This window comes from Pinus tabuliformis, chromosome 4_2, assembly GCF_031772625.1.
Source record: "Pinus tabuliformis cultivar Carrire ecotype Pingquan chromosome 4_2, CPIR1, whole genome shotgun sequence".
Taxonomy (NCBI): domain Eukaryota; kingdom Viridiplantae; phylum Streptophyta; class Pinopsida; order Pinales; family Pinaceae; genus Pinus; species Pinus tabuliformis.
Window position 1 is genome coordinate 1097235855 of NC_142304.1, and position 11864 is coordinate 1097247718.

Below are 11864 nucleotides of genomic sequence, written 5' to 3' on the forward strand. Positions count from 1 at the left end.
TACTGAACCTTCCACATACAAAGAGGCAGTAAAACATAAAGAATGGCAACAGGCTATGGTTGACGAATATAAAGCAGTAATTGATAACAACAATGGAAACTTGTTGATTGTCCAGCAAATGTTAAACCCATAGGATGCAAATGGGTTTACAGAATTAAGTATAATCAGAAGGGTGAACTTGACAAGTATAAAGCACGACTTGTCGCAAAAGGTTTTGCGCAGCAGGAAGGCATTGATTATGAAGAAACCTTTGCTCCAACAGCTAAATGGAACACCATCCGATTAACACTTGCATTGGCCGCTCAAAAAGGATGGAAACTTCATCAAATGGATGTGAAAAGTGCTTTTCTCAATGGGGATTTACAGGAGGACGTGTATATGACCCAACCACCAGGTTTTGAAGTTGAAGGACAAGAACATAAAGTCTGCAAATTGATCAAGGCTTTATATGGGTTAAAACAAGCTCCCCGAGCTTGGTATGCAAAGATGGATGATTACCTTAAGAAAGTTGGTTTTCATCGCAGTGAATCTGATGATACTTTGTATGTGCGACAACAGGGAAAATATTTGGTAATTCTTGTTATGTATGTAGATGATTTGATCATTACTGGCAACCAGGATGATCATATTGCACAGGTAAAAAAGGAGTTACATGCAGGTTTTAAGATGACAGATTTGGGATTACTTCACTACTATCTTGGAGTTGAAGTCTTCCAACGTCCACATCATATTTTCATTTCTCAGAGTAAGTATGCCGCAGAGGTTCTTCAGCGATTTGGCATGCAAGATTGCAAGCCCGTTCTCACCCCCATGGAACAAAACTTGAAACTTTCCAAATTTGAAGGGGGGGAAAGGTGGACAGTACAACTTACAGACAGTTGATTGGCAGCTTGATTTATTTGACAAATACTCGTCCTGATCTATCTTATGCAGTCAGTATTCTTTCACGTTTTATGCAGGAACCACGAGACAGCCACTGGAATGCAGCCAAAAGAGTTCTTCGATATATCCAAGGAACAAAAGATTTTGGTCTTCTTTACACAAAGACTAAAAATTTTGTACTTGGTGGATATTCTGATGCCGACTTTGCTGGGAGTATTGATGATCGAGCATCAACATCAGGCTATTTAATGAATATGGGGTCAGCAGCAGTATCTTGGAGTTGTAAGAAACAAGCTACAGTGGCCACTTCTTCAGCAGAAGCAGAGTACATTTCAGCATGGGAAGCAGCATGTGAAAGTGTTTGGTTGCGCCGAATTTTGCAGGACTTGGGCATTTCTCAGGGAGAAGCTACATCATTGTTCATTGACAGCCAGTCAGCCATCAAACTTGCCAAGAACCCAGTTTTTCATTCAAAGACAAAGCATGTGGACACCAAGTATCATCATATCAGGTCGCTCATTGCCAAAGATGTTCTCAAACCAGTTTATTGTCCTTCCGAAGATCAGATCTCCGACATTTTCACCAAACCGCTTGGCAGAATAAAATTTACTAAGTTCAGGGATGAACTTGGTATCTGTTGTAATGTATCTTTGGATCATAGGGGGGAATGTTAGATGATCCAAAAATACTTTTTTATCATAGGTTATAAAATTAGAATAAATTAGAATAAAATAATTATTAATTTAAGATATTAAATTAATAATTATTATTCTAGAATGTTTAATTATATAATGGAGACTTTTAGAATTAGCATATTGTTGTAACTAGATATGACTCTCCAAATGAGTCGTATCTTAGGATCTATTATAGGAGATTAGTTAGCTAGTTGGTTTGAATAGCATTTATTGTAAATGGACACTTGTTATTGAATAAGTGATCCATAATTAGAGGTAGTTAGGACATGGAGCTTATAAATAGCTCATTGCAAGAGTGTTTGGGTGGTTCGGGTGTAAGCTCTTGCAAATCAATTATGTAATTGTTTTTTTCTGATTAATAAAATTACGTGTCTGGGGACACTTCTGCCATTATAAAAAACGACCATAGTGAGAATTTAAAAAAAATGCCGTAAAGAAAAGACCCTAGACCTGCAAAATGTGGCACGGACACATTCCATCATTGGAAGAGAGTGAAATTTGGAATGAGTGCTCCTACTGGCATGGCTAATTCCATCCCCTTCCTCACTGAGATTCAGGAAAGCCTAACAATGGACTAGGAGGTCACTAGGAAACCACTGAGGCAGGCCAGAGGTCTCAGCCTAAACGTCTGACTCCACTGCCAATGTGTGCATTATCCCAAAATAGCCACAAGACACAGAACCATAACAACATAATCCCGAATTCACTCTCCACAACAACTAGAAGACAATGAAATTGCAAGAGCCAAGGACGAGCATTTTCTTGATAAACATCCTGAGACTTGAGAACTGTCTAGAGGCTTTCCAATATACAATGCATAATAAAAGCTTGGAGCAAAATGCAAAAGCTAAGTGCCTTTGCCTGCCCTTGAATAAATGTCGAATTGATGGGGCAGAGCAAAATGACAAAGCTCTTGATTGAGCTGAAATCCATCAAAAATACAAAATCAAGTTGGATGGTGCTACGTCTCATTGAGCAGTGGATGGTGTAATGAGGGAGGAGCTTCATGTGTGTGTTGGAACTCCCGTGCTTGTTCCATGTACCTTTCAATCCTCTAGAGGGGTGTGCTCCCACGTCCCCTGCGCGTGTTGATTGGTGGGATGGTGGCATCCCGTCCCCCACCCTCTCATGCTTCTGGCATCCCATTCGGGGAGTACTACCTTATTCCTTTAAGGTAGTCATGTATCATATTTTGTCCCAATACAATTTTATTGTTAAATAAACATAGGTTTGAAGTCTATCTTGCAAGTGCATTACTAATTAATAAATGATCATAGTTCCAAACTTGCACGCATCAACCGGGAAATGGTGTGCAACTCCATTACATCCATATCCTTGAGAGCTTGTGTTATCCATGTTGATGTAATTAGATGTAGCCTTAAACCTATTTATTTAAGGAGAAGCACCATTAGGAAATTTTAGGAAGCTTCTCTCAAGAGTAGTAAGTTCCCACAAATTCTTTTTTGTATTATTTTCGAATAAGAATTGATGTTTATCTTATTTTTTTATTTAGTGACCTTATCTTCTTTAGCACATCTCTAAACATACTTAACTACTCTCTAAAATATCTTAATATGTTGTTAACAGGAAATCTATATAGGATTCTTTATAAAAGCTGTTACTACACTTTTCCCAAGCTACCTTATCCTGTTCATTAGCAAGCATATCTTTTGTAACATTGAGTCATTTGTGGACATTAAAAGCATTTTCCTCTGTCTTTCTTTCTTTGATATTAAGTTTTTTCTACTGATTGGAGATCATATTACATGATGCATGATTAACAAATGCTTCTTATTTGTACGAAAAATACACTGGAGATATAAAAGACTTAAGACACATGATAAATGAAGAGTTTGGTTTTATTTATCTAGATCACAATATCATGCATATGAAAATTATTTCACCATTTGAAAAACTTATTATTTCTTTATCCACTCACTATATGAGTTCCATTGGGAATGTAGAGCCTTACAACAATAATATATTAGTGCAATTTTCAAAATTTCATATAATCTACTAATTATCAGCACTAAACTCTTTATAAATGAAGTTGAAGCACTAAAAAACGGTGCTTGCCTTTTAATTTAAAAGAGAATTATCATGGTAAATTGGTATAAGAATATTAGTAGAAAAAATCACCTAGTCATAAGCCTAAAAATTGGCAAAGGCTAATTCTTCATGTGGCATAATCAATTAACCATGTGATCTTGCTACATGATGCAAAAAAAATGACCCATGGATCCTAATACTTTTTAGGGTTCTTTTTCAATTCAATAGGCTTTTCTTCTTCTTCTTCTTGAGATGGTAAAGATAATGACTCAAGAATGACTCTAAGCTTACTAGATAACCAAATTCTCAGCATACCTTGCAATTTCCACACTAGCCACTTACGGATTTTCAATCAATGTTTAGATAATAAATAATGGATGGGCATAAAAAAACATAAACATTAACACCAAAAATAATAATAATCACATGAACCTACTGAGAAAGTGGAAACACATAAGATATCATCTTCACATTGGATACTTTGGAGAAAGGCAATCTTGAGTACCATGATCAAATAAAGAAACACGGAAACACATAAGATATCATCTTCACGTTGGATACTTTGGAGAAAGGCAATCTTGAGTACCACGATCAAATAAAGAAACACTAGACTACGGGAGAAGTGAGTGTTAATTTTTAAAATGTTGATATAAACATTGGTTTTCAAGAGAGATTGCAATTAACAAGGTACAAATTACTGAATAAATAATTACCAATTAAACTTTTAAGTCACGTTTTAAAGGTGCAATTAAGTTGAGCTTTCATCTTGTCATTCAATTGATGGACATTGAATATTAAATATAACATAAATATATAGGAGTAGCATGTGAGTGTCAGCTTTATAAAGAAGATTCTTTTTATTATTAATAAAAATATAGATAGTCAGTTTCATTTTAAAGGGTTATAAATATGAGTTATAAATACAAGACTTAAAAGGTTGTAAATATTTAAAGGGTTGTAAATATGAGTTATTAATTGTTTTTACTCAAAACCTGATAAATAGAAATTTAGCAATTTCTTTTTAATTGAGTGACTCAAATTCATGTTTCTTTAGGTTGAAGGTAAACCCACTAAAGTGGAAAACACTGTGATGCCAATAATTAGAGGGATTGTCATCATGGGGTGATAAGAAATTTAATATTCAAAGAATTTAATATTCCAAGAAGAGGAGGTAGTAGTAGATTCTAAATAAATTAGAAATGCAACAACATAAATGTTTGCAACGAATTTAGAGAGATCCACCTTGTTGAATAATGCACACATTACATGGATGATGGATTTCCGCACTTAATGCCTTACGGCGTTTTCTTTGCAACATCTGATACAAATGCTAGTATAAATTGTATTCTATGATTATCGCTATGAACCACTAAAAAAAATATCTTAATCAATACTCATTATTTTTAATGATTAAAAAAAAATTAACTTATAAAAAGATCTTCCAAAAAATGTATGTTGTTTTTTTCTTATTCTGAAAAAAAAATCATATAAAATTTTTTAAAATTTTATTTTGATTACATAAACACATTTATATTAATTAAATAATAATATATGTTATTTTAAGATAGAAAAATATTTTAATTACATTATTAATTAACTGAGCAAATCTCTTCACCGCATAAGAATATAAGAGATTAATTAACTAGAAAATATCTCTGGATTTAACTATATCCAATCTAATTAGATATAATTAACTACTTCTAAAAACATATAATAACACTTATGAAAATGCAATATATATATCGCTTTTTCTTCTAAAAAACAAATGAAAATGCAGAACTAATTATCTAATCTAAACTAATCATTTTCCTCCAAATATATGTGCTGACCACTAATCATTTTCCTCCACATATATGTACTACCCATAAATGGAGCAGCGTAATCTAATCAGATTCAGATTCAGAAATGGCTTCGTCCGTTACCTGTCCAAGGCAGTTCAACTCAATTTCTGAATTCTTTTGGATTTTGGCGACTAGCTGCTCCAGCGATGCCTCAACCTCTCGAAGAGTCGGTCGTTCATGTGGATCTTCTTTACTGCACATCACACCTATCTTCGCCAACAGCACAACAATTCCGTACCCAATAAATTCACTTACATCATCTGCTTCATCTTCCATTCTAATCTCCTCCACCAAAGTCGTGTCAATCACCTCCAACAATCTGTCGGGGAATGCATCGCCCACCCAACTCTGCAACGATTGCCCTTCTTCTGATAACACTGCATCTGTGGGCTTCTTTCCCGTTATCATTTCCAGTACCAAGATGCCGTAGCTGTATACGTCCCCTTTCATGGACGGGCGCCCTCCTGTACCATATTCTGTAACCAATTTTATATATATAAAACCTTTATTAGTGACTCATATATAAAACCTTTATCACTGACTCAAATATTTCCCATATAATCAATCTAGTGTATCAGTGTTTACCTGGTGCAATGTAACCAACAGACCCGATCACATGACTGGAGGTGTCCCCTGAGGCTGCTGCTGCTGCTGTTGAATCGTTCATGAGGCGTGCAATACCGAAATCTCCAACATGAGCAGTCATCGTCTCATCCAGTAAAACGTTGGAAGGTTTCAGATCACAATGAACAATGGCCGGAGAACAGTGATGGTGAAGGTATGCCATTCCATGGGCCACGTCCTTGAGAATGCTCAGCCGTCTTTTCAGATCCAACCTGCAATTATTTTCCCTACAATGCAAATGGGTATCCAGGTTTCCCTGCGACATGAACTCCATAATCAAAGATTTGACCTGCAAACTTGAGCATACGCCCACCATTTTCACCAGATTCCGATGGCGGACTCTTCCCAACGTCTTGCATTCTTTTATCAGTCTCTTGTATGCACCTCCTGATGTGGCAGACTGTATAACTTTGACAGCAACGATTGTGGCGTTGTCTAATACGCCCTTATACACTGACCCATGGCCGCCACGCCCCACTAGGTTATCCGGGCTGAAACCATTAGTTGCTCTGTTCACCTCTTCCTCACTTACAATCTTCGTCTCGCGGAGTTGGCTCCTCAGCATCCTCCCTAATCTCGCTGAAATAGTTTCCAACAATGCAGACTTTCTGCTACGCAAATATATCAAAACCATGATTAAGGCTAGGCAAAATACCAATAGCAAAGTTAAACCAACCGAAGTGGCCAAGATAACTACCCTTCTTTGATGGTGCCTTGTCGTCAATTTACAATGAGGTAACTCTATCCATCTGCCACAGAGTCCACTGTTTCCTAAGAATGATGTAAAATTCAGTTTTTTGAAAGCTCCAGAGGATGGTACTTCTCCTGTGAAGTTATTGTATGACAAGTTTAAATGCGTAAGCTTCTGTAATTTCTTTATAGAGGTAGGCAGGGGACCGGAAAGCTTATTGAAAGAGAGATCCAAATCTTGAAGTCCTGCAACTTGATCGATTGATGTAGGAATGGTGCCTTCCAATGAATTGTGAGAAAGATTAAGGTAGTCCAGTTCAGCGCAATTCACCAATTGGCCGGGTATGCTACCCGAAAAATTATTCGCTGAAAGATCAATTGCTTGAACCATGTGCATTCCTCCCAGTTCGGCAGGCACCCTTCCTGTGAGTGCATTATGTGAGACATTAATGTAGAACTGTAGGTTATGGAGGCTAGCCACTTTCGAAGACATCAAGCCGCTTAGCTGGTTGTAACTGAGGTCCAGAAGCTCGAGACTGGAACAATCCCCTATGCTGTCTGGTATATTACCACTGAATTTGTTATAGCTGAGATTTAATCTTCTTAGCTGCTGTAAACTTGCAAAAACATGATGAATTTCTCCAGAAAACGCGTTTTGAGAAAGGTCCAGTTCATACAGAGCTTTCAATTGACTGAATTGATAGGGTATATTACCTTCCAAGTTATTCCCGTAGAGGTCCAGCAGCTGAAGAGTAGACATCCCTCCTAGTGCAGAAGGAAGGCTTCCAGAGAGCAAATTACCACCTAGATTTAACAGGATCAATCCAGTGAGGTTGCTCATCTCCTGGGGTATCTTACCAGTGAAACGATTACTCTCCAAATAGAGATAAAGCAGATTTTGAGAAAGACGGCCTATGCTTCCAGGCAAGTTGCCCTTAAGATCATTTTTCGCAAGATCGAGTGTTTGCAGATTAGTGCAGTTTGAAAGTGCTCCAAAGATGGAAATGGATTCCTCACTATACAAATGATTATCATGAAGCCCAAGTACCTGTAGAAGACGGAGCTTTCCAAATTCCTGAGGTATGCCTCCCATTAAGAAATTTTCAGAGAGCTCGAGAAATAAAAGCTGAGAGCAATTTCCTACAGATTTCGGAATGGTACCGTTTAATTCGTTTCTCCCGAGCAGCAGATACTCTAAATTTGAGAGCTTTGTACCTATCTCCCACGGGATTTCTCCGGTAAGCCTGTTCTCACCCAAATATAATTCGCTTAACTCCGTGCAATTAAGCAGTGAAGGCGGGATTCCTCCACTGAGCTGGTTTTCTGCAAGAGCCAAAGTCTCAATTTTAGAGAGCTTGGTTCCTATCTCCCACGGGATTTCTCCGGTAAGCCTGTTCTCATGCAAATATAATTTGCTTAACTCCGTGCAATTAAGCAGTGAAGGCGGGATTCCTCCACTGAGCTGGTTTCCAAAAAGAGACAGAGTCTCAATTTTAGAGAGCTTGGTTCCTATCTCCCACGGGATTTCTCCGGTAAGCCTGTTCTTAGGCAAATATAATTCGCTTAACTCCGTGCAATTAAGCAGTGAAGGCGGGATTCCTCCACTGAGCTGGTTTCCTCCAAGAGACAGAGTCTCAATTTTAGAGAGCTTGGTTCCTATCTCCCACGGGATTTCTCCGGTAAGCCTGTTCTCATGCAAATATAATTCGCTTAACTCCGTGCAATTAAGCAGTGAAGGCGGGATTCCTCCACTGAGCTGGTTTTCTGAAAGACCCAGACCTTTAATTCTAGCGAGCAAGCCAAGCTGAGAAGGGATAGTGCCGCTAAGGAAGTTATTTCCTAGACCCAGAAATTCCAGCGCAGAACAATTTCCCAAGGATTCGGGCACTTTCCCAGTCAATCCGTTGCTATACAGTGAAAGACTTCGCAGGTTTTGCAATTGGCCGAGACCACTCGGAATAGTCCCTGTCAAATTATTGAAGGACAGATTAAGCAGCCTGAGAGATGTGCAATCTTTCAAAGCCTCTGGAATGGACGAAATCAAGTGATTCTCATTGAGGAACAGACGTTTTAAGCGACGCAGCTTGCCCAATTCGTTCGGGATTGTGCCAGAGAAACTGTTCAAAGTGAGGTTCAACACGCCAAGAAAGGAGATATTGCCCAAATGTGGAGGTATAGTCCCTTGCAGGCTCATGTTGTAGAGATTTAGGCCAGATACGCGCAGTTTGTGAGGGTGGCAGGTGACACCAGTCCAATTGCAGACATGATTGGCAGTAAAATCCCAGTTGGCCAAGGCGTGAGAAGGATCATATGTGAGGGAGGCTTTGAATGCTTGCAGGGCTTCTATATCGACCTGCAGTCGTTCACGACTTTTCTCATGATAATGATGAAGAAGATGGGCGTTTGCAGAAACAAAGATGAGCATGAGTGTGGAGGTGATGAGGATGAAATCCGTGGAAGCTGCCATCGGCTCCTCAGATGGGCGATCGATAAAATGAAGGAATTACAAAAATATTTCAGAGGGTTTGGGCAATTGTGGATATCAACTAGATTTGTGAAATTCCTGTCATGAGGAGTCGTATCTGATACAGGATTTTGGTGGATTTTCCTTTTCTTGTTGACTCCAGTGGTGTTAACTCAAATCGTCCCTTTCAACTAACTAATACTAATACTCTAATCTTTCGCGGATTTTTCCTTATTGACTGCAAGTTGTCCATCTGGCCGAGCACTAATATAAAATTCATTTATTCAAAATCACTAAAATATGTGTTTACTATAATATGCTCACACTTTAAAAATGATAAGTATTAAGCATCATGCACTAAGTCAATTATTGGCTTAGTGGCTTTCATCTTGTTTATTTAATATCATTTTATTCTTATCTAATGACTAAGATGAAAATACATTAAACCAATTAAAACAATCATTAATTCAGAGCATGGTGCTTAATATTTACTATCCCATACAAGATAGATACCATGAAATTATGACCTACATCCACTGCCTCCAACCTTCTAGCAACATAACATTCATGCTCTCCCACCTCTCCCACATGTATTTGTCCATTGTGTACTTCATGGTTCAACACCCCATATGAGATATGAGATTGAAACTTGAATAGGAAATATTATCCATATATATATATATATATATATAAGTTTTAAATTTAACAATAAATTTGAATGTTTTTAAAATTAAATAGGAAGGACATAAGAAAAGTTTGTCTCTACATGGCCATATTCATCTCCCTTGCATGCATCTATCCATCTAGTTTAGATTTGGAATTTCAAATTTACTTCACTTGTACATTGAAAATTTGGTGAAGGTAGTTTGTTTTTTACCTCTTATTTTATGTCTATTACAAGTTAGCATAAGTTGGTGAACATTATGCAAAAGAAAATAACAAGAAAGAATGACCACATGAAAAGGGATTTATTAGCATAATTGGGAATAACAATTCGTTTGATTTAATGGTGAAACTAGGAAAACATCGTGTTTTCGTACATGTCTCTGTGTTTATCTCTTAAAAGTGAAGAAAAGTATATATGATAAGAAAAACACCAATCGCACTGATGGAACACAATTTCAAAAGGATTCCGCAAATGCTTAGATTTGAGATAGTGCTCATTGGCCTTCTTTATATGTAAACTTGTAATTTAACCAATGAAAGATTTATGATGAATAACTTAAATACTTACATCTCAAATTTACTATTTAAAAAAAAATTACCCTTTGCCATTGCAGAAATTTTAATAGTCATTAAATACATTAAAAAAGTAAAATAACATCCAATTCCTGAAATAAAATTTAATAAACAAATAAAATAGTGAAGTTGATAACCTCGCAAAGTGGAGACATATATGTGCAACCATGGATATAGGGGTTTGTGGTTTAAGAGATGCCTTATGCAGTATTTGTCAGATCGTGGTTTCAGTCAAGGGTTGGTCAAAGTGTCAGAGGGAGGTGACAGTGATAGTATCTGACCCAGAAGTCGGTGGTTGTTAGACGGAAAATGATGTATGGTTTGCAATACAATTCATTCCTTAGATGTTGCTAATGGTTTAGGGTTGTAACAGGTGTGGAGAAATGGTGGAATGGAGGATGAGGTGGATTATTTCGTCGACCCATATGATAATATCTTCATTTGGACTAAGATGCCAACTCATGCACTCGATCTGGAGACCATGGTGACACCTGGCACACCAAACATAGGGATTTTTTCCTCCCTTCCAACTTGGAAACTGTATCGGCAGTCTCATAAGGTTTTCCTCCCTTTTCATTAGTGATGTCACCTAATTTGAATTATGAATTATTTTCGGTGCCAGAGGAGCCATCCTCGCTAGGGTTTCAAGACCCTAGTTTGGACATCAGTGTAGACCTAACCCACTATTTCCCCTTGGATACTCGAATTTGGATCTTGGGGGGAGGCCCCCAAGATCTGAAAAATTCAAATGCGAGAAGAAAAGAGGAGAACACACAATAAAAAAACCATAAAGAAACATTTTTTATTAAAACAGATAATAACTATAAATGCTACATTATGGTGGACCTTTTGTCCTTTTAGAAAATGCAACTTGTTACTTATAGCCTTTTTTGGTCACAATACCATAGGTAAATTCTATGAGTGGGTAAATACCATGGTTGAATGAATACCATGGGTGGAGGTCACTTACAATACCATGGGTAAATTCCATGAATGGATAAATACCATGGGAGGATGAATACCAAGAGTCGATGGCACCTACAATACCATGGGAAAATAACATGGGTGAATGAATACCATGGGTGGATGCCACTTTACAATATCATGGGTAAATTCCATGGGTGGATAAATACCATGGATGGATGAATACCATGGGTAGATGCCACTTACAATACCATGGGTAAATTCCATGGGAGAATGAATACTATGGGTGGATGAATACCATGGGTGGATGTCATTTTCCATTCGGGTCATTCCTCCCTCCTAAAGAAGAAATGGTCCCCATTGCGTGGAGTTCCTCATGAGAAACCTTTGTTGAATATGAAGAGCCACTAAACAAAAGGGTTTCGCGTGGTTAACTCATAACCATGATGAACACAG

At 37.6% G+C, this 11864-nt stretch overlaps 1 protein-coding gene across 1 annotated transcript; it reads right to left on the reverse strand.

Annotated features, from left to right (window-relative positions):
- Positions 1-5354: 5354 nt before the first annotated feature.
- On the reverse strand, positions 5355-9337 carry LOC149173489 (uncharacterized). The gene is made up of 2 exons (XM_089424619.1): positions 6053-9337; positions 5355-5943 (listed from the first exon to the last, which is right to left on the reverse strand). Exons 1-2 carry the CDS (start codon positions 9246-9248, stop codon positions 5510-5512), a joined length of 3630 nt encoding a protein of 1209 aa, XP_089280745.1. The 5' UTR covers positions 9249-9337; the 3' UTR covers positions 5355-5509.
- Between the last annotated feature and the right edge of the window lie 2527 nt (positions 9338-11864).

Coding starts and splice junctions, on each gene's coding strand:
- LOC149173489 (XM_089424619.1), bottom strand. CDS start 9,248: ATGGCAGCTTCCACGGATTTCATCCTCATCACCTCCACACTCATGCTC. Junction 5,944..6,052: donor TGTTGGTTACATTGCACCAG/GTAAACACTGAT, acceptor AATTGGTTACAG/AATATGGTACAGGAGGGCGC.